The following is a 23,083-nucleotide window of genomic DNA, read 5'->3' on the forward strand; positions in this document are numbered from 1 at the left end:
GTATGGGAAAGAACGCTATTTGAAGTAAATCTATCTACCACATGTCTAACCAAGCAATAATTGTGTCCATAGTATATATTTTAGTTAATGCATTTCTTATACCCTCATTAGAATACTTTCACAAACTCTTATGCCCATATAAAGTTTGGCTTATCTTAAATGAATGTAGTAACAATTCAAAATGAAAGAGGGAGCTGGTCTTGCTCCTTTGAATTATGCAGTTACATGCGGCTCTAATGTATCTCTCCCTGGGTAAGAAAAGAGGATTTTTACTCCTTTTCATATAGACCACAAGTGTGTTGAAACAACAGCTAAAACTGAGCAGATCAAACCAGAATTTCCCATTAAATTTGAGGCCCTCAGAGGCCCTCACATATTGCCATCACAGTTACCCTCTCTTAAGTCTCTAAAATGTAGTTGCAGGAGAATGGAGGAAAGAAAGATCATTACTCTAAGCAGATATAGAAAGCAGGATCAAATAATCAAAGCATTAAATTCTACATAAATTATTTTTCTAGGAGAACTAGATTACATTCTTTAGTGCTAAAATATCATTTTATTCAGTCTGTCTCCAATATTGGTCTCAGAAAGAAACTCCTCTTGACCAGTATGTTTCCACAAAAAGAAAAGACTACTTTTGCTTGGTTTATTACACCTAAGAAGATACTCTCTTTAGGAAAGCATTAAAATCATTCATTTTTCATCTCATATATAGCGTTTTTTCATCCAGGCCCTGCTTACAGCAGTTTTGAGTCAGGATCAAATCCAGCCATATGAGCCATATTCCATATTCCATCAGGATCAAAACCACACATGGCCATCAATCCTGCTTAAGATCACTGAGAGTTCAGTAATCGTGAAATACTGTAAATATAAAATACTCACTTCCTTTTTAACTTTATGCTCTGCAGCCTGTATCCGTAGCTCCATCTCTTCCTCTAACTCACTGAGTTGAATTGCTGCTTTGTCCTGAGCTCTAAAATTTAGAAGAAAATATTTGCTTAGGAATTGCCCTCCAGCTTGAAAGAAACACTGTGTGAAACACATCTGCCTACCTCAACTGAAACAAATTAGACAGAAAGACAGAGAACAGTTTAACATTGCCCAGACCTTGAAACTGGTGTGGCTGGGAACCTAAACCCCAAATTATTTTGAAGATACTGGCAAATTAGATTTTAAATAATAGCTGCAAGCTGATGATTAGCATGAAATACATCTGCATTTTTAAAATTAAGTTACAAAGATAAAAGGTGCCTCTTGTTATCCTATGAAGAAACTTCAAAAGCAACTTGCATCACCCACACATGCAAGGTATCTGTTCTGAGCTAATCTGTTTGGTTTTGTCAGTTATGATGTGAGACTGACAGTGCCAAGTAGTTAAAACAGGTAAATACAGTCCTTGAAGTTCATAAAGCAAAAATATTATCTCTAAAATGAAAGTACAGCAGACACGTACAATAAAATTCAAAGTTGCAGCCAAGGAAGAGGAGTCAAAATGTTTTAAGGCATTTAACTAACAGCAGAGTCTGTAAAAATTTGGTCCAGAATTTACCATATGAACAGGCAATCATTTGCAGGTTGCTATATATGCTTACACACAAGGGCCTGCACACAAACTAACTTCAAAACTCTGTTTACATAAATACTTTGCATGGCATGTTTTGGCATTAACTCTCAGTAGTCTAATCCAAAGAAGCACGAGAAGAGAAATAAAAAAGAAATTACAGAATTGAACTAGAAACACAATTCACGATACCTTTTTACTGCTATGGCCAGAGTTTCCATCTCTGTGCTTTGAAGTTTGATCTCTTGGATGAAGTTCTTAATGACATGCTCATATGGCTGGATTAATCTTGGTTCTGCTATGTGTATGTTCTGATACAAAACACTGACCTGTTCTTGTCTGAAAAAGAGAGATATGCACATTTTAATGCACTTACTTGGGACAATGTTCTATTACAGTTTTGAAAAACTTACTACAAATTAAGATATTCCGCTCTTTGACTATTTTAAAAATTAGCAAGCTAGATACAGGCTTTCAACACTCAGTACAGCATGTCTAAATTCTTTAAATTATGTTTACCATTTCCACTTCTCCGATTTAATATAGTTACTGGGAAAAAAAAAAAAAAAAACAACACTAAAAAAAACCAAACTGCCTAATGAAGTAACATTTTTACTTCTCTTCATAATGTAGTGAAGAGAATGCCGCTGGAGTAACCCACAATGTATATCAAGTTTCTTGATTGCTCTAATGTTAATCATAATCTCTGAAGAAACCTAAGCTTTCAGGAGGTTGCATAAGAATTGAAAATGGGTATGAATGCCAACTACCTAAGTTAAAAGGGGAAGGAGATAGAGAGAGGTGGGCTGTAGGCAAAATAAGAATACAGCTCTTCAGTTCCACACAAATTATTCTGGTCTATACCTAATCAAATTTGTCATTATAAGAAGTTAATTCTGTATATGACTGTGAAATTCTGTATCTGTCAAGTGAAAAATGAGATAGATATCTCATAAAGAAGAAAAATAAACATTTCTGTATGTATTTTAGTTGTTAAAAGCTCTCCTGAAATTCATAGTGAAAAGTTGCCTCAATGCAGGAATAGTATATTCTGATTTCTATTTAATCTGGACTAATTTACATAGATTGCATACTGTTCTAATTGTCAGAGCAAAGAACCTTTACAAGAAAAAAAAATAGCCTAAGAGCCAAACCACTATTACAAAGTCTACTACATAAAAAGCACTGATTTCTGTTCATGCTACTGGTATGTCATGAAAACCTTTGTTTCACCTGCTAGGTTCCAATTCCTGGATTACATTAGGCAACATACCAGAAAATATTCTGTAACAGAATTTAGCTGTCCTAAGGAAAACTGAATGTGATTGACATAGATTATATACTAGAACATGAACAGGTATTAAACAACTTAAAAACCAAATGGAAAAAAGGAACAGAGTAGATGAAGTCTATAAACGTGGAAAAAACAGGCCAGTAATGAGGAAATGCAAATTATCAGAAGCAGAAATACAACCAGAAACAATGTTTTGCAAGTTCAAGTCTAACACCATATTAACATCACAAATACATGCCCTCTTTTTGTTGCTAACAAAAGCTTGAACCCTGATTAAACAATCCTCTTTGTTAGACAGCTGAAGTTTTCCTATCTTCAGTGAAGGTAGTGCTACTTAATACATTCACCATTATACATTCACACATTATACCAACAATTGTGCAATTCAACAAGTGTATATTCTCTTAATTTTTTCTCACTTGAAGCAATTCTACAGCTTTGATTATCAATGCTGGTCGAACATAATTAAAACAGTACCACAACTGTTACTATAGCTCAATTCCCTTTTTAACAATTTAACAACTTCAGGATACTGTAAAACTTGTTTCCAGCTGAAATGTTGACATTCATTTTGAGATAGAGAAACATAAAACCAGCACAAAGAGATAAAGATTTACTGATGCCTGAGAAATTTCTATGTACATACATGTTTTAGTGTTGCAAGGTATTTCCTTTACAAAGATTAATCCTGTATTACCTGCATTTAGTAAGTAAAAATCTTCCATTGTACGCACACAATTTCTTTTTCAAAATGTATTCTAAAGAGAGTAATGTTGAAGTTCACAAACAGTAGCAATAATGAACAGATTTATCTGATCATCAGGTGCTACAAACTTGTATAAATAATATAACATTAAAGAAATCCTCAAATGTATATTTATTCAATTAATTATTTGCATTTAAAAAACTGTTATAAGGACATTTCCAGAATCCACCTGGAGGCCTGTAGTCACTGGCATTCTCTGGGATCAGTACTGGAATCAGTCTTGTTCAACTTGTTTATCAATGACCCAGATGAAAGGATAGGATGTACCCTCAGCAAGTTTGCTGATGGCACTAAACTGAAGGAGTGGCTGATCCACCTAAAGGTTCTGCTGCCATTCTGTGGGACCTTGATAGGCTGGAGAGTTGGGCAGAGAGAAACTTAAAGAGCTCAGCAAGGGCAAGTGTCAGGTCCTGCAGCTGGGCAGCAAAAGCCCCAAGTGCCAGCACAGGCTGAGGGTTGTTCCTACAGAGCAGCTCTGTGGAGAAGGACCTGGGACTCTTGGTGGATCACAAGCTGTCCACGAGCTGGCAGTGAGCCTGTGCCAGGAGGGCCAAGGGTATGCTGGGGTGCATCAGGAAGAGCATGGTCAGAAGGTCGAGGGAGTTGTGCCTCTACTTGGCCCTGGTGAGGCTGCATCTGGAGCACTGTGTCCAGTTCTGCTCCTCAGTAAAAGAGTCAGGGAGCTTCTGGAGAGGGTCCAGCAGAGGATCACAAAGATAATTTGGAGTCTGGAGCATCCCTCTTATGAGGACAGACTGTCAGAACTGAGCCTGTTTAGTCTGGAGAAGACTGAGTGGGGATCTCATTAACACATATAAATATCTGAAAGGCGGGTGCCAAGAGGATGGTGCCAGATTCTTTTCAGTGATGCCCATCAACAGGCTAAGAGCAATGGCCCTAAACTAAAACAGAGCAAGTTTCACCTCAACATGAGGAAAAGTCTCTTTGACATTGAGGCTGGCAGAGCACTGGAAGAAGCTGCCCCAAGATACTCTCCCTCTCTGGATACATTCAAAACACACCTGGCAAGACTCCTGTGTAACTTGCTCTTAGCTGACCCTGCTTTGGCAGGGAGGTTGGACTGGAAGATCTCCAAAGGCTCCTTCCAACCATAACTATTCCGTGATTCTTTTCAAAGTATATACACCCTGAGATCAGTTAGTTGGTGATAATAACGCCAGGTTGTGGGTCCAGTACCTGTATGGGCTATTCACTTTAGAGTGGCTGTCACGATCCTTGTTGGTATCTGCCAACTCAGAATATTCTGTGATCTGGAACTACACATGCCTGAATTTAAGATAGAAACCAGTCGGTCTGTAATGCTGACCCTCTGCCACACAGCTAAGTCTGCTTTAAGATGCAGTAGTCAGAAACCCAAAGTAGTTACTGTGAGGTTTTAGTCTCCCTCTGGGATTTAAAAAAAAATTATATTTCATATCCCTTTTTACCCCAATGACCAGCAACCACACAGCTGGATTCAAAATATTTCAGTAACATATTTTTAGGAAGCAGTACTTAGGCTTAGGAAGTCAACCAATATCCATACAACCCAACAATGCAGGAGTCTGGAAAGGGCCTGGAAAGATCACAGCTGATCACTGAAACTCTCAATGATACTTATGAGTGCTTCTACAGCAATGATAGAGGATGTCTTAATTAAAAAGTAGGCTCACAACTACCACATCAACCAAAAAAAAAATCACAAAAAAACACCAAACACAACAACAATAAAACAGATGAGAAATCAAAGACATGTAAAAAAATTAGCAGGATTACTTAATCACCTATGATTTCAGGAAGACATAATACAGTTTCATGAATTGGAAAGATTGTCAGTGATTTAGTCACTCCAAGTAATCATGAATCCATGATGAAGGCAGGCAGCAATTATATGGACTCTATATCAACATGCAGTAAGTATTTGCAGATTATTTGCTCCAAATTGCCATTTTTACATTTTTAATCATTCCTCTGTTTTCACATGCTTTGGTGAATATCAGTGACACTGCTGCAGCAGGACAGATTAGCTGCAATGAATATTGCCCAATTTGTTTGTCGTCACTTCTTCTTGCATACATGCTATTTCTTTCTGCAAATTCATTAGTTATTCAAAATTAACTATCAAAGAGGATTTTACAAATGTATTTCACCAAGGTGACTTGAAGTCTGAATAGTCTGTCCTTTTGCTAGACAAAATGCTTCAGCAAAGTTAATCTCAAATGCTTGGACTTGCTCTTTAAACTGGCTTTCCTTGAAATTCTAAATTCATTTTTCAGTGTATTTAGCTGCAAACCTATAAGTTCCACACTAACACAGTTGTTTAGTGTGGAACTTAAAGGTATTCATAAATACTAATGCATAGAAAAAGCATTAGTATTTTAATATATGGCATGAAAGTTTGTCACTTTGCTCATCTGGCACTATGGTTATACTACTCATCATACATGCATTTATTTCTATTGCTTCTGCAAAATGCAGACACCAAACTAATAATCCACAAAAAGTAGAGCATTGTGGCCAAGGACTACTTTGGCTTTACCTTACCTCATCTCAAAGGTTTTATAACATAAACCATCTGTAAAATTAGTACTTAGTAAGAGTAACTGGTCAATATTTGCACAGCTTCACATGAGTTAACTTCAGCAAAGTTACAGTATTCACATGATTTCAGAAAGTTCCTATGAGAACTGCAGAAAGAAAATAAAACCGCTCTGATTATAACGCTATTTCTAATATGGTAAATTTAAAATACCATGGAATAGAAGAGGAGAAGAAGGAAGGCAGAGAGAGGACCCACACCAAAAAAAAAAAAAAAACATAAACACTGATTTTGGGGATATCAAATATTTAGATTATGTTGTGTTATAATTTCCTTTAATCCACACAGCTATATTAACCCTTATCAATTCATAGTATTATTTCTGGTTTGCTGATTACACAGTGACCATTTGCCTAATAATCCACAATCTGAATACTGTTCAGAGAAAGATGATGGAATTTTTCAACTAATAACAACTCCAGAGTTGCTCAGTATCTTACATGTGCTCCCTGTGCATCACATGTGCTTACATGTGCATCCAGTCTGACCCTAAGGGAAGTATTTGGTTTTACAACACTATTTTAATGATCCCTTTCTACAGTAGGTCAGCTGGTAAAATTGCTCTGATCACTTGTAGAAGTTCTGTTCTGGTATGGACATGAAGAGATGAAGCATAATGTGGTCTGAGCTGGGTGGTCAGAACAAAACAAAGCACTATGCATCTGATAATTGTCCTTACACTGGAGACCAACAGCCTCTGTGTGTGCCTCCAAGAGACTAAGAAGTATTTTTTTCTGAAAAGCAAACACACTGGACATGCTGACTGGTAAATCTAGATTGAGTGCCTGAAGGAAAAATAGATTACACAGAATTCTAACATGGTGTAAAATTGAAATATTTGTAAACTTGAAGCACTGTGGGTTTTTTAATACTACCTTTTCTTTTTCTATATCTGCCCCTTCAGAAACAGTGTTCATTTAGGCTGCATTAGAAGAAGATATTCAACTCAGTAACCCCCAGATGAGACAGCCCAGCCAAGGTCTGATTCCCAGTGGAAAGATTTTTAATATTTCCAAAGCATGAATGCTGTTCCCTTAGAGGTGATTTAGAGCCAGTGGAGCAGCAGTGGAAAGGTCTGTGGGACAGACAGGGAAAGATTAAGTCTGTGGAAAAGGAGAACACCTCAAAGACATTATGGCAAATGATCACATGATGATACCAGGAAGATAATCCAGGAAAATTAATGCTACAGTGTTTAAGTTAGTTGGGACAGATGTTGTTTTGATTAAAGCAAAAATCAGAAGAGCAGTAAAACTTAAGGTAGCTCAGAAAGTCTTCTAGCTCACAGAAAGGCATTCACCACATTTTCAGCAGAGCACATCTCTCAAAACCCTGTCATGATATGTATTACAAGACAAGACAACATTCCCATAGAAGAGATCTCCTCTCCAACACTGGCAAAAAAAAAGATGCAGCATTTGGTTTTTCTGAGGATTTTCCTTTATCCCCTCTCCAGGGAACATGCTTCAGCTTCCAAGGAAACCTCTCCAGTTCTGACATCATGGTTCATCATCTCATGAAAGTAAACACAAATTGCTGACAAAAGTTAATACCGTGCTCTATATTGACTTCAGCAAAAATTTATGACAGCAAGACCAAGACACGTTTTGGATGGGTTTTTCATGCAGCAGAGCTTCTCTTCTTTGCTGTAGTGCAGCAGTACATCCTATGAGCCTCACCTGTTTTCACAGTTTAAGTAGCTCACGTTAAGAACATGTATGTAAAGTATGCTTTTCTCATTTTATCACATCCCCCAGATCCACATTTTCTATACAGCTCCAGATGACATGACTGGGGACACCCTGTTACATAATCATATTAAGAAACTTCGGAATTGTATGAGGCATAAAATCTCACAATCAGGCAGCACTGAAATCTGAGTCTAATGAATAGTCAGCTTGGCTGAAAGTACAAGGTACAAAAATAAAACAGACCCAAAGACTGAAAAGCAAAGCAATGGAATATGAAGCCTCTCAGTGGCAGCAGATTTAACTAAAAATAGGGATACAAACTTTCTACTTCAGATTAATCCACCCATTCATGCTCCAATTAATTTAGTTCATTTTCCAATAAAGTTATCCAATTTGCCAAATATTGCACAAAAAGTTGCCTGGAAGAGCTTTGACAGTCCCAAGCCTTTGTTCTTCCTGACTGAAATATTTGACATTGAAATTTAAAAATCTGTTTTCTAAGAAGTTTTTTTGCCTATAATTTATATAGAGAGAAATGCCATAGCATTCTTAAGTACAGGATTTTTCTTGTAGTGTCAGAGGATGTTAATTTATTCCTTACACAAGTTGAGGAATGGAAAAGGATTGCCATTATACATGATTGACATTCCCACACACTTAAAGGAAAATATCATTCTATTAGGAGCATGGAGGGAACCTTTTATTCTTACCACTGAGATTGGCCACAAGAAAGAATGCAACATCCAGCTACACCATCAAGGACTAAACACTTCCAGTGTGGCAGTGCATTGAAGCACTCACTGTCTGGAGCACCAAAAAGGTACATTTCTTTTTTGTCCACTCCTGTGCCATTGCAAATACTTCCTAGAAGAATAAACTAACACACACGGCTGACTTCTCAATAAAACAGATCTCCAGCTGGCAATTCACTATAAATACATATAAACTAAAGGCACTGCATGATTCTATGTTTAATTACTCACTATTCCTGATTAAATGTAACAACGCAGAAGGGTAACTGCATTTTAAATTAAATTAATAACAAACAAATCAAAATAGCAACAAGAAACAAAAAACAACAATCAATCCTCTGTACAATTCCACTAAAGTCTGACTTCACATATGAGGTTATCAGCCTGGAAAGACCTTCCACCATTTTTTTTCCTAGAGGCAAATTGCCTACCAAGCACAAGTACAGGCTAAGGCAAACAATGCTTTGACTCACAGTACCTTACCAAGAAATCTAACTTAATTTAGTAAAAAAAAATCTGTTCAAGTGAGGAGGAAAGGAGCAAGGCTGCAAAGAAACTCTTTGATGTAACTCTGCCTGTTTAATTGCAAACAGTAAAACCACAGCTTCAGCACAGACTTAAATCTTTTGAAGTATAACCCAAAAGGACTGTGCAACTGATACACCAAACAGCAGAGGTATGATCCACCCTATAATAAAATTACCTTTTGCAGAAAAAGTAATTAAATTCAAAATACACTTATAGTAATATATGCTAATTTTAGTATCTGGTGATAAATAATTTTGCATTAAATGCCTGCTACTACACTGAGGACTAGGGCAAGGTATAGACCTGTTACTGGGTTTCACACCTCATTATGGAGGGTATCTATGCTTTTTAAAAGTTCAGTCACACAAACTGAATTTTCAGTTTCTGAAACAGAGACAGAACCACGTGTATCGTGGAACTTTTCCCTTTGATTTCCATGGGTATTCACTCAAGCTGAGGAGTGAGAGACCACAGGTGTTTACTGTGGCATTTTCTCCTGCCTTCAACCCTTATCTCACTACTTCCATTTGCTATGCCTTGTTTCTCTCTGTGTAAACCCCAATAGCATCAAAGCACATGTGCCAGTGTCTTGCTAGTCTGTGGCCACAAGGCAAAGCACTCTGAGGAACTGAACCCTAAAATGATCAAGATAAAAACTACACAACTGAGATTAAAAAGTATGGACTACCAGCTGCACTCATCTGGCTTTGAGAAGTTTCTCCTTTGTAATTACTTTTCTCACAGATGTCGATGTCACAAGTATATGAAATCCCAGCACAAGCATGCCAACTCTTTCATACCACTGAAGATGCAGGTGTGTTCCAAGCCAGTTCTAGTTTTCAAAGTACTGTCTTTTCCTGAATAAAAACTTGAAGTGATAAACAACTAAAACAAATAATTTAAATAAAAAAGATAAATCTCTTTTTTGAAGTCCAGCTTGTACTTTGCTTGATTTTCTGCTTAAGATTCCTCAGAGAATTTCAATTTATTCGTTACTCATGTAAGTGGACCTAATGATTTTATTGGGACTACTTACATGGGAAAAAACCTTACATATATGTTCCAACAAAAAAAAAGACATGGGCTACAAATGGAAAAAAAAAAAAAGTTGAGCTGTCGAACAGACCTTGTTCTAGCACTTCAGGATGGGAGAGAGAAAAAACAGAGGGCACACTGTTTTTCAGCTGACACACACGTTTAATGAATACAGCCAACTGTGAGGGATGTTCAAATCTGAAACTGAAAAAGAAACATTTACATCAAACTATGGCCTATCTGATACTATTTAACCATCAAAACTTAGCTGTTTTCGGTTTTTATGTAAAAGAGCCATAACACTAATTACATTGTCATGATGAATTTAGCAAAACTACCAGATGTAGCTGCATCGTGCAGCCAATTAAAGCTGTTCCCCTTCCTATTATCCTTTTAGACAATCAGACTATACTGGAAGTACTGCTGCAAACAGTAACCAAGATACTGAAACAGAACTATTACCAAGAGGAGACAGATGCTTTCACAAGTTACCACTGTTCATGACTCAGATTTTTTTTCAGCTCCTATTGAGTTTCTGACTTCAGGTTATTAACTGTGTCTGCAAGCTTTCAAACAGCCTTTTGTTCTTTAGAAAGCAAGTGTCTAAGAGGGAAAACACCATGAACAAATTAAGACCTGTACAAAATTACTGATCTGTCTGAAATGGGACAGTCCATTAAGACTAAAGAGTAGACCAGAAAGAAAAGAAAATTTACTCCAGATTTACACATGAGCAGCAGGTTGAGTAACTGAAAAATTCTCTGAAGAAACTTTTTGCCTCCTAACCAAAAGTATTTTTAATGTGGCTGGAACCAAATTGGTATAGGTTGGAATTTAAGGAGTATTACATAGAAACAACATAGAGATATAATCACATGCATGACTTTTTTAAACTTTCTTGACTAGCTGCCAAGTCCTGAAACTCCGATTACTTGTTTTCCACCATAAATTACAATTTTAAAATGAAGGAGAATCACTCTGTACTTTCTATGGCCAACATTTTCATATTAATTTTGAGCACCTCAGCTTTCAGGCAGATTCCTGAGAGTGACCAAAATTCATCTCTGTACACTGGAACCAGTCCCGTACTGACAGACCCGTGGTAAACGGATTTAATCTCCAACAAAGCTACCATCATTTGTTTTCATTTCACTGAGCCCGAGGACAAAAATTCTCACAAATCTCAGCGAGCCCATCAGACCGAGAGCCATATTTACCAACACCGTTAATGTGGAGGCAACGATGTTGCTGGTCAGCCTTTACCAGGAAAAGACTGACTGGGCAGGAAGAAAAATGCTGGGGGCTGGTCGGAGAACAGCACGAGGAAAAAGTTCCTGCGGAGCCAGCAGAACTTTACATCTCGTGCGTTCTAGCAGCCAGACTTCCCCACGTGGGTCGCCGGCGTAACAGAGCAGAAGAAGCCAGGAGTGGCTGCAGGCTGGATAACAGCGCTGGAAACCACTCCAGCCGGGAAGCAGGTGTGCGGAGGGCTCGCTACACCTGCAGGCACAGGGGGCGAGGGGTCAGGCTACTCGGCCGCTCCCCAGCTGGGATTGCATCAGCGCCGGCGGCGGCTCCGCCAGGAGGGCCGGCTCAGCAGCGGCGGGGCCGGGGCGCCCGCGGCTCCGGCAGCTCCGGCCCAGCGTCGGGGTGGGAGGGACCGGCGGCTCCGGACCTTACCTGGGGATGTACCTCGCCTCGTCCCCGAGCCGCACCTCGAAGTCCCTCCAGGGTTGATCCAGCCCCGCGGCGACCCAAACCGCTGACGCCTCTTCCTCCTCCATGCCCTCGCCTCCCGGCTCGCTGCCAGCGGGCTGCGGCCGCGTGGCGCCGCGGAAGCCGCGGGCGAACTCCGGGAAGGTGATGGCCCCGTCGCGGTCGCTGTCGAGGCGCTGGAAGATGGCCTCGGCCTCGGCCGGCTGCACCCGCAGCTCGGCGCAGAGAGCAGCGAAGTCCTCCCGCTCGATGCGGCCCGAGCCGCGGGCGTCGCACGCCAGGAAGAGGGCGCGCAAGCGGGACAGCTCGTCCCCCGCCGCCTCGGGATCCATCGGCCAACGCCGGGGCCGCGGAGGCCGGACCGCGGGGAGAGCGCGCCGGGACCGGGCGGGCGGCTGCCCTACCTGCGGCTCCGCGGGGCGGGCCGGGTCCTGCTCCGCCCCGGCGCCCCGCGGGGCCGGGCACGGCCGGGGGGCGGAACGCAGGTGGCGGCTCCTTCCCGGGGCAGGTCCCGCGCCGGGTGCTGGCACCGCTCCGCTGCCCCGCGGAGTGCAGCGGCACGGGGCTGCCCTCGGGCCCAGCGCTTTGCGAACGGCACAGGTAGCTACAGACAGCAACGTAGGGTAAAAATTATGTCTCACCCCCCTGCAGCACTCAAATGTGAGTCCTGATACTATGCGGTCACCGTAAGGTGTTAAACCGAACTTCCGTTTTCCAACATAATAAAAATACTCTCTCTTCACGTTCATGGAAGACCCAGAAACCACATGATGACACAAAGTTTGAACAGATAAATTCTCGTTGGCACGAATAGTCTTGGAGTTATACCTTGTGGGTATGTGCTCACAGATGTCCCACCAACAGTGATTTAGAAATGTGGACTGTTAAAATACCATCTTAAACTGAAAATGCAAAAGATGCATTCAAATCAATAAACTAGAGGAGACAGTTTTCAGTGCTTTCTGAACAACTAGTGTATTTCTTGACAGAGAAATCAAGACAAGAAGAAGACAAGTCTTCAAGACAGGAGTCATTATATCTTTCTTGTTGAAGTCAGACTCAAGACTCAGATTCCATTTGAATCTAAGGGATATTTTTTTAATTATTATTTATTTCCCTACACTTATTCTTGCTTATGCCTATCTGCAAATGTAAATTGTGTTATACCACAGAGTGATAAACAGACTACAAATCTAATGGTCAAAACAGTATTTCCTTATTGATCAAAACATAGCCTGATTATGTGATCTAGCAAAGCACAAATAGTCTATCTTACCTCTCCTCAGAATAAAGCATATACTGTAAATGGGAATGATCAACTGCTCCTTTGCCAAAGATGTGAAATGCCCACAAAGGGCATTTTTACATTTTACCTCTTTTTTTTACAGATTTTGATTATTAACCCATCAGGATTAGGCAGACAGCCAACAGTCTTCTTCTAGACAATAAAGAGTTTTGTAAAATGTTTCCCATACTTTAAGGAAATATAGCTGTTAACCAATTTGAAATATAAGTTTTAGCTTAAAAGTATGAGTAGCATAAAGACTTAAATTTATGATTTTGCACATTTTTTTATTACATTTCCACCACAAAATTGCAAAACTACTAATAATAGTGAAGTGGCTCATCATCAGTTTCTTAGTGTTTTAGTAAAACAGAATTAATTTAACAAAAGTATTCTTCCTGTTCTAGGGTCTTTTATTTATCCATAAAATTTTTATAACTAAAGTGTGCCATGGAGCCCTTAAGTGTTGATGAAGGGTTGTTCAGCCATCAAAAGAGAGAAATTTCTCTTGCATATAAAACCCAGCTCTGTTTGTAGGAACTGGGACATTTGGCTTTCAGAATGGGCAAGCTCATGAAGTGAACTGGAACAGCCTCATCCAGGTCTGAGTGTGTCTGACTAGCCAGACAGGGAGTTCCCACTCAAATCAATGTGCTCACCTTATTTGCCTTTTTTTTTTTTTTTTTTTTTATGGTTTGTTTTTTGGTCTTTTTTTGTTGGGTTGTTTTGTTTTTTTTTTTCTTTTGTGGCTGCAGATTTATGAGTTGAACATTCATCAGCTATCCTACCCACTCTTTTATATACTCTTTTGTGTATCTTTAGTGATAGTCACTACCTTGGGCTGCTAAACTTCAGACATGTAGTCCCTGTTATTTTTTTTAAATTTTCTTTTTCCTGTTAGAGAAGTTTTGTCACACAAATCTCAGGCACTTGCATGAAGCACAGTGTATCATTTAGCACTGCCATGGCATAGGTATGCTCTGCAAAAGAGATCATGCTTGCAATAGTTCATGATAATACACAGCCCATGCTTGCTTGGCAGGCCATGGTTTAGTTGAATAGTTCTGACCCAACTGCACAAAGATAATAAATGGTTTATTTGTTAACACCAAAGAATGAGTGGTAAGACCAGGATTACCAGCAGGCAATGGCAAAACAGTGCTTTCTTCTGAAATCATGTCCCTTTTCTTAGAACAACTTAAATTAAATAAATATGCAAGTACAAGGCATTGTTTATGTGTCATAGTAGTTTTAAATTCATGCATAAGATACTGAAGATACAGATATACCATGCACTAAATTTTCATGTGCCATGAAATTCAAAAGCGAGCCCAAGCACCTGTTTGGCTGAAGAGGCAGAAGAGAAAATTAAATCATTCTCAGGAACTTTAGAGAGACCTAAGGCAACAGATGAACAAGAAAGGATTCATTGTATCACTACTAAAGAGTACTATTGTACTGAGTGGAAAAAAGTGGATTTTGACACTGTTACAGAGACAGAAGTGTTACAGACTGGAAGAGGCAGATAATCCAGAAAAGAAAGGCGTGGCAACACATGACAGCAAGACCTATTGTCCCATGAAGCAAAAGAGCAGAGGAGCTGAGCTGACCACTGGGATAAACTATGGAACCTTGGAATGCTATTTGAATGCATGTGGTCTCTGAAGGTAACTATGCAGAGCTATGCAGAAGCCCAAAAAAGCTGGAGTGCTGTGCTCCAAGCAGATTCAAATGCCTGAAATAGAAACCCTCTTCCCATCCCTCTCAATGTATTCTTAGGAACTTTACATACATATTAAAGGAAGATTTTAACTTGGAACATCAAGCATTTAAAAGTTAGGAAATAGGACATAAATTGGAACAACTGTTCACTGATTTACTTTTTATCATTGTGTTTGTTGGTCTTGGGCTTTATCTACAATGTCATCTGTACTGTTCTGATCTTCTGCTGAGGACCGAATATATCTTTTGGATAGTTTCTGCATACTTCAGCTAAATTTCCCAGCATTCCCTCTCTGCTTGCAATTACTCTCTTATTCACCTTTTTCTGTTTTATATTAGGACAGTTTAAGCAATTTAGCATAAACTGTGCAATCTACTTGGAAAGTACATGACATCAAGAGAGCATAAATAAAACAGAATCAACCAGTGATATTGAAAACAGTTCATATCACACACAGGTATCACATTAACCACAACACCCTGAAAACTAATTATATAAACCTACTCCAATTTCTCCCCCCCCCGAACACAAACTTTACCACCTCTACAAGTCACTATACATCTCAAAGCATCACTATCCCAGTGTGGCTTTTACAAGTACATCTATACCTTTTGTACCTACTTGGCCAGGACCTCTTCATCAGGAAGGGAAACAGTGGGCACAGGCACATTGTCCTGGGTTGTAAGATAAGCTTGTATTCTATTTACCATCTGTTGATGGTTGGGCAGGTTTGTTATCTTTTCCAATAACCGGTTTTGCTCCTAAGAGGTAATGGTTTGTTAGTGGGCCATTGACTGATTCAATGCAGGGCTGGTAACATAACACCATCCTATTGTGAGATGTTCCACCCAGAGGGGGAAGCCAAGCACTCTTTTATTGGATATAAGGGGGTACCTTTTTGGGGACAGAGCAGCTCTTTACTTTGGGGGATTCCCGGAGAAGCAGCTCTCTTCGGCGGCACTCGCAGCGAAGCAGCCGGCGCACGCTGAGGCAACGGCGGCGGAGCTCGGAGGCAACCCCGGCGCAGAGGAAGACCGGCCCCACTGCCACCAGATCTTCAGAGGAAAACTATACCCTTCAAAAGATCACCACTGCAGCTGCAGTTCATCAGCCTCTGCAAGGGGAGAAATCGTCCCAGCAGGACTGCTACTGGCACCCCAAATCCTCAGGTTGTGGACTTTTTCACTGGTTTTGTTTGTACCGATTGCATTTGCCTTTTTAAATTGTTGTCTAGTTTTCTCCTAGTAAAGAATTGTTACTCCCATTCCCATATCTTTGCCTGAGAGCCTTTTAATTTAAAACTCCTAGTAATTCAGAGGGAGGGGGTTTACCTTCTCCATTGCACAGGAGGCTTTAGCCCTCCTTCGCAGACTCCTGTCTTGTCGAACCAAGACACACATGAAGGACATGATGTGCAGAGCAGAGTCTGGGAGTTCTCCAGGAGATTGGCTGTGGTAGTGGTTCTTCCTACTAGTTTCCATTTTCTGCTATTCTCCCTTACAATGTCTTCCTTTGTACTCTTTATTACATAGATGGCATTTTCTTTGCTTTGGTGCATTAAAATGTGCTTTGATGGCATTAAACTTACTGTTTACCTGGTCCTATCCTGGCATGCACTCTGTGTGAAACACATAGGATGGGTACACATATTAAATGCCAAGTCTGGACAGATCACAGAACACTTCTGCATGCTCTCATTCCCTACTGCATGATTTTTAGTACTACTGAATATGTTTCACCCTCAAAAAGGCATAATCTGTCTTTAAAAGCTTTATCCAGAAAATTAAAAAATAATATTTTGAGAGAACACAATTTTATGCTTTAACTTAGTAAAAAATGACACAAAAAGTGACAATAAAAGTTCTTTGTCTAAGAAGAGGTATATTTAAAAGTAAAAAATGTTTCTCAGGATATACAGATATTTTTTTTATTCTCCTAAACATTTAGCAATTCAGGCAATGAAGTTGTTAAAGACCTTCATGGTATTATAACACTTTAACAAACCCCAGATCATGACTCCAGATCATGAAGTATAAATAAATCTTTCAGATGAAGAATCTTCAGCCTGAAAAAGACAAAAGAGACCCTTGATATTTAAATATTAAAGTACTCAAGGTGCTTTCACAGAAACTATTAATTACTGGCAGTCTTTTTAAAAGCTTGTCTGTATGATCAACTGAATAACCACGGAGATGCTGAAATGACTGATAATGACTGCTGGGACTAGTTTGGACATGTTAGCTGTCGTCCTCATGCTGGTCTAATAAGTTCTCCAGCCCCCAAAAAATAACATTAAAAGATTGACCTAAAGACATGTTTTTACATGGCCAATTCTCAAAATCTGTAATGTTTTTGAATAACATAAGCAGCTAACAAGAAATACTTATGAATTTTATCTTTTATGGGAAGCCTCCCTTGATTTGGGTAGGCTACATAGTTTTTTCAGTTTTAAAACTCAAAACCAAATCACATCTACTGATGAAACTTCTTTGTTCTTAAAGAAATGGACATCTCAAAATGCAATTCCTTATGCGCAAATCCTGTTAACAAAGAGCACTGCTGAAGACAGAAGATAGAAGTGTCCTTTTCAGGACAGAGATAAACAGTGTTAGGTCAAACAGACATGCCTCCTTCCAGTTAGGATTAGCTTTGACCTTTTTCTGCAAAATTATGCCAAAGCTCCTTTAAAACACAGTTTCCCTTGTAAACACAATGGCCACTGTTTCACCCTCTACCTATCTCCCTTTCTTGCTCAATGTGTTGGAACATTTCCCCAGAAGCAGAAGATTCAAGTTTAAATCACTGCTTTGCCAGAAGGATATTAAGGTTACCTTTGTTATTTCTAATGCAAGTGTCCTAACCACAGAGATACTGAAGAGAGTGATGGAATTGAGAAGAATACAGCTGCTCAAAGCCACTGTGCCAAGTGTCTGTGTTTTACAGTGCATTATAAATAGACAAAAATAGACTTTGGTGAAAATGCTAGATGACAATTTTCCATATGCCAGTTGATCACTAATCCACCTTTTATTTCTCTCTGTCTGGTCCAAAAAATCTTACATTATTTTCACAGATTCTGACCAGATGGTTTCTATTCAACCACTTGAGCATCTGTAAGACAGTCTGAAACATATTTGCTTACCTAGGGCAAGAAATACTTAAATCTGATCAGACAGAGAGAAAGGCTGAATTAATGTCCAATCTTGTGTGTAATGCTCTTACCTTCATGTTTCTCCTTAAAGAAGACACACTTATTCAGTACTTCTTCCTGCCAGAGTGGCTGCCACTCTTTCACATTGTAAAACCTTCTGCTATTCATGTTAGACAAACTCTGTGTACCATCAACAGGGCAGGCCTTAAAAGAATGAGGGAAGAATGTTTTACTTGTGGATCCCAAGAGGGATGCTTGCTGTTGAGCTGCTCAGTGCCCACAGGGCCATTGGACATTCCTACAATTTGAGGCTTCTGGGCAATTTTCCTGGGGAAAACATCACTGGCCAATGCCCCATTGGCAGCAGTTTTGGCTGGGGACAAGGTTTAACCCCAGCCAGCAGCCAGTTTCCATGGAGCCACTCACTCACTCCTCCACCAGCAGGATAAGGGACAGAACTGGAAGTGAGAAAACTCAGGAGTTGAGACAAAGACAGTTTAATAGGGAAAGCAAAAGCCACACACTCAAGAAAAGCAAAACAAAGAAATCATTCACTGCTTCCCGAAGGCAGGCAGGTGCTCAGCCATCTCCAGGAGAGCAGAGCCCCATCACAAATTAAGTGATCTGGGAATATAAATGTCATCACTCCAAACACCCCTTCTTCCTCACACTTTATGTACTGAACATGATGTCATATGGTCTGGAATACCCCTTTGGTCAGCTGGGGTCACCTGTCCTGGCTGTTTGCCCTCACAGGCTCCCAGGCACCCCCAAAGATCTCACCAGTGTGACTGCACAAAAAAGGTCTTGCCTCTGTCTAAGCCCTGCTCAGGGTTAACAATTTTTATGTTATTAACCCTGTTTTCAGCACAAATGGAAAGCACAGCTCTATGCTAGCCACATGAAGAAAATTAACACTACCCCAGCCAAAACCAGATGGTTTCTGTCAGTCCCCTTGACTTCAACTAATGATTCTGTAATTCCTCATGTTCTGAAACTCAATTACCTATGCTGTTCGATTGTTTAGAGAAATTCCTGGCATTGGTTGAAACACAGCTAGCATGTCCCCTGATTCTGTCTTAATGAACACTTAATCCAGTTTTAATGTGGCCACACTATTTTGGAAGGTAAACCCAGTTCAATAATAAAGTGTCCACTGACCTCAGTGCCAGAGAACAGTCCTTTTTCTTAAATTTAAAAGGGTAGGAAAATTACCTGTGTAGGCCATTTTATTTATAAAAGGTCAGAATAACACTTGAGATGATAATCCTATTATAATTTACTTCCTGAATATATTGCACTTTGACAATAGTTCAAATCTAAATGCTGAATAATTGTGAACATGGCCATGAACATTTATTTTTTTGTATCATGAAAGAAATAAAATAAGTGTATTAAAAAACCCTAAGTTACTACTTACTACAATGCATGACCAAAAAATATTACCATAAAATATTGGAGAGGTGGACAAAAATGAAGATGTAGTAAAGCGTTCCTAAAGGAACTTCTAAACAGGAAGCATCAAAAAAAATTTATGGGGGATTTAAACCAAAAGAGATTAAAGATTACATTACTCAGAGCAGAAAAGTAAAACAACCCATAAAATAGTCACAATGTTATAAAGCACACTAATTTTTCATTTCTACCAATTTAAGAATTCTTTTCTCAGCATGGAAATTGAAAGAAAAATTCATCTCAGCAACACAGTATAAAATCAGACAGGAAAAAAGAGAATTAATCATATTGAACATTTCTTCCAACAAAGGGTTATTAAAAGAGGGTTGCCTTTCACCTGCCCCCAAAGCATAAAGATAAATATTATGTTCTTATGAGCCTAAATCCTTCAACAGACTTGATATACACTTTCCTCAATAGTTACACAACTGGAGAAGGCTACAAAAATAAGTATTCCATTTTTTTTTTACCTACATCTGAAATTACCTCTTAGTAAATACTCAAGAACTCCTATGAGAAGTTAATTCTGTGTTTGTAACATAAATGCTTTTGGTGACAGGGTGACCCTCCTTCTAAAGCACCTGATTTCTGAAACCCGAAAATAACAGCTGATGCACGCTGTTCAGTGCAGCTGCACTGAACTAGGCTTTAGCCATGGTGATGTCTAAGTGCTTTAGCTGGCTATACTACAAGACTAAAAGCTGTGGGATATTGTATTTCATACTACTTGATAGCTCTGTGACAGTTGAATGCACTCTGCTGACTCCTGGGGTTTTTCTTAGAAAAAAGAGCCATCGCGTTCTCCCATCTAACACAGGAGGAAAAGCATCTCATGTGACTGTTTTCAGTAGAAGTAAGAACAGTCCTAATTTCAAATAGTCATTGTGAACTGATAACTTTCAAACTAAAGCTAAGGATGAACCAGTAAGTAACTTTTCCTTAAGGAAGGGTGGCATAAAAGAGAAGACATTGTTTTAGTTTCAACTCTTCATTTGTTTGTTTAGTGGTTTACCATTAAAGCTACTGCTGTGCAACAGGAGCCACCAGAGATCTCACTTGCAACTCAAGTTTCATACGGATCAACCTCCTTCACTGAACACATTCTGTATCCTGCAGCAAACCTGACTGTCCATCCCAAATGAGTCACACAGGACAAGGTAATAGGTTTTTTATAGCTGCTTTAAAATGGCAAATATACACCCAGATAAGAAAGTCCCTGTTTAAATTTCTCATCATAAGCTTGAACCTGCACTGTGCTGGAAACTTGGTATAATTATTTCCTGAAACTAGGAGCATATAAAGAAGAGCATTTCTCCTGAAGAGAATTATATGTTACTTATACATCTTATATTACTTCAAACTTTATTCTTTTTTCTTATTACCAGTTTCCATTAAAATATTTCCTTCTCTCTGATAAAAAAACTTTTTTGAAATTATCTCATCTATTCCTTTTTCCATCTTCCAAATATTTTCATTCCATTTGAAGAAGAAAAGAGACAAATCTATTCTTTCATATTCTCTACCCATAATGCCATTTCTACTATGCCATTTCTACTATTTTAAGAAAAGAGGAGCTCTCCTCTCCATGCATTGCATAACTACTTCCATCTGTCTTCATATTTTCCAACACTAGAGTCCCTTCAGTCTTAGAAAATTCGAGGGACTGAAGTAAGAGGGGATTCATATTTAATACAAGACCTAGATGGAAGCAGAGGAACAGATATTTGAAAGTGATGAAAGAGCAGTTGGAGAAGAACTGTCAGGAGTGCCACTGAAACTTTAATTACAGGATATGGATCCTGTCAGGTTTGTTTATATTTGGTTGCACTTGGCAACCACCTGTCATGCAGCCTTATGTAGATATATAGGAAATTGAAGGATTCAATTGTCAAGTTGGCATAAGAGCCCAGTGCTTAACCAAGCTAGTTTAAAGCCAGGTATCCCTAAAGGACATGTTACCAATCATGGTGAAGAGTTTCCTGGGATAACTGTGACTGAGTTATCCAGCCCAGGAAAGCAGAAGTTTCCTGTGCTGGCCTGTCTAGATCAGCTGGAGCACAGCCCTGCAGGGCTGCCCACAGGGCCCCTGTGCTCCCCTTTCAGTCCAGCCATCAGACTGCTGCAGGCACCTGCCAACATCACTGTGGGCCACTCCAAAATCAACTCAGTACTTCTGCTTTCTTAAACTGTGAAATTCAGTTAGCCCTGTGAAACATACAGTGGCTACACAGGTTGTATTTGCCAGCTGTGAAAATCAGGCCAGTCTTGAAGTTGTTATGTAAGTAATTTATTTTAGATACCTCACTTGTAAGAGGAAACTCAGACTAAAGATTGTGTCATAATTCCAAAGGAAGATAATGTTTTCATTATGTTGTGTTTCCTACTGTTAAAACTAACTGAAGCCTGCCATGAAGAAATGTAAAACCACACACACAAAAAAAATCAGACTCCTGAGAGGTAGTCTGGAGAGTTAGATGATCCTGTGGCAAGGACTTGTACCCTGCTGGGCTTCCTTTAGACTGGCCAGGGCTCTAGTTCATTATGAACAATTCCAATTCCAGTTGACTGTGGGGAGCAGAGTCCTGTCTTAAGCTTTGATATACATTAACTTATAATACCCAATACTGTGTGATATGAAACAGGAAGATCAGATGAAGGATAAGCAGTTCATCCTATAAAAACAATTTTATGTTATAGAATCAAAGAATCATGTCAGTCTAAATAAATAAATCAGTCAGATGCAACTTTAAAATAAAACATTTAAGCAACCTCAGAGCATTTAAAACATGCATGATTTCTTTGTTGAAGGAAATCCAATATATGGGCAAGGATTTGTTTCCCTCAGCCTAATTTGTAACACACATTCTTTGCACAGAATGCTGAAGAAGTGCTCTGAGGAGAGTGCAGCTGATTACTAGTACTCTCCTCTCTTCTTGCTAGTGTAATTTTTTTTTTTAGGAATGTGCCATATAAAAAAAAAAACAACCTGTTGAATTATGAAAAACAAATCCTTCCCTGGAATTTGCTGCCCAAGTGGTAATAGTTTTCACTGGATGATATTACTACAATATCTGAAGTATGTCATCCTTACCAACAAATAATGCATAAACTGATTTCTCAGGTATGAACTGCTTCAAACAGATAAAAATTGGTTCCTATTGCTCAATTTCTCACAATTAGTTTAACTGAAAACAACTGATACTGTCATGAAATTTCCAAAAACCTTTACAAAATGCAGTCTTTAGGAACTATGAATTACCTACCCCTGAGAGAGATCAGATATTTCCCCCATTTTACACAGAAAACTGCTTTTCAAATTTGTAAGACCTACAAGATACCACCCCGCTATGTGTTTCAAAGCATCAAGTCCTGAAGAGAAGGAGACGATGCTTAGTACAGGACTACCACGTGTAACCTATATGCACCACCTTCCCCCAAGAGATCCTCCTTTTTTTCCCTAGAAACTTTGTACAAATTGAAATTACAATTTGTCCGCATGATCAGGATTTTACACATGCCTGGCA

General features: G+C 39.3%; 1 protein-coding gene across 1 annotated transcript in view; it reads right to left on the minus strand.

Annotated features, from left to right (window-relative positions):
- Window positions 1-12,308, minus strand: part of RASEF (RAS and EF-hand domain containing) — a 28,628-nt gene extending 16,320 nt beyond the window's left edge. The window contains exons 1-3 of the mRNA XM_021534473.2: window positions 11,910-12,308; window positions 1,757-1,903; window positions 886-976 (exon numbers count right to left, since the gene is read on the minus strand). Coding sequence (XP_021390148.2) covers window positions 886-976; window positions 1,757-1,903; window positions 11,910-12,277 — 606 coding nt within the window. The 5' untranslated portion in view covers window positions 12,278-12,308. The remainder of the gene's footprint in view (window positions 1-885; window positions 977-1,756; window positions 1,904-11,909) is intronic.
- Window positions 12,309-23,083: the final 10,775 nt, after the last annotated feature.

This window comes from Lonchura striata, chromosome Z (assembly GCF_046129695.1).
Source record: "Lonchura striata isolate bLonStr1 chromosome Z, bLonStr1.mat, whole genome shotgun sequence".
Classification (NCBI taxonomy): Eukaryota; Metazoa; Chordata; class Aves; order Passeriformes; family Estrildidae; genus Lonchura; species Lonchura striata.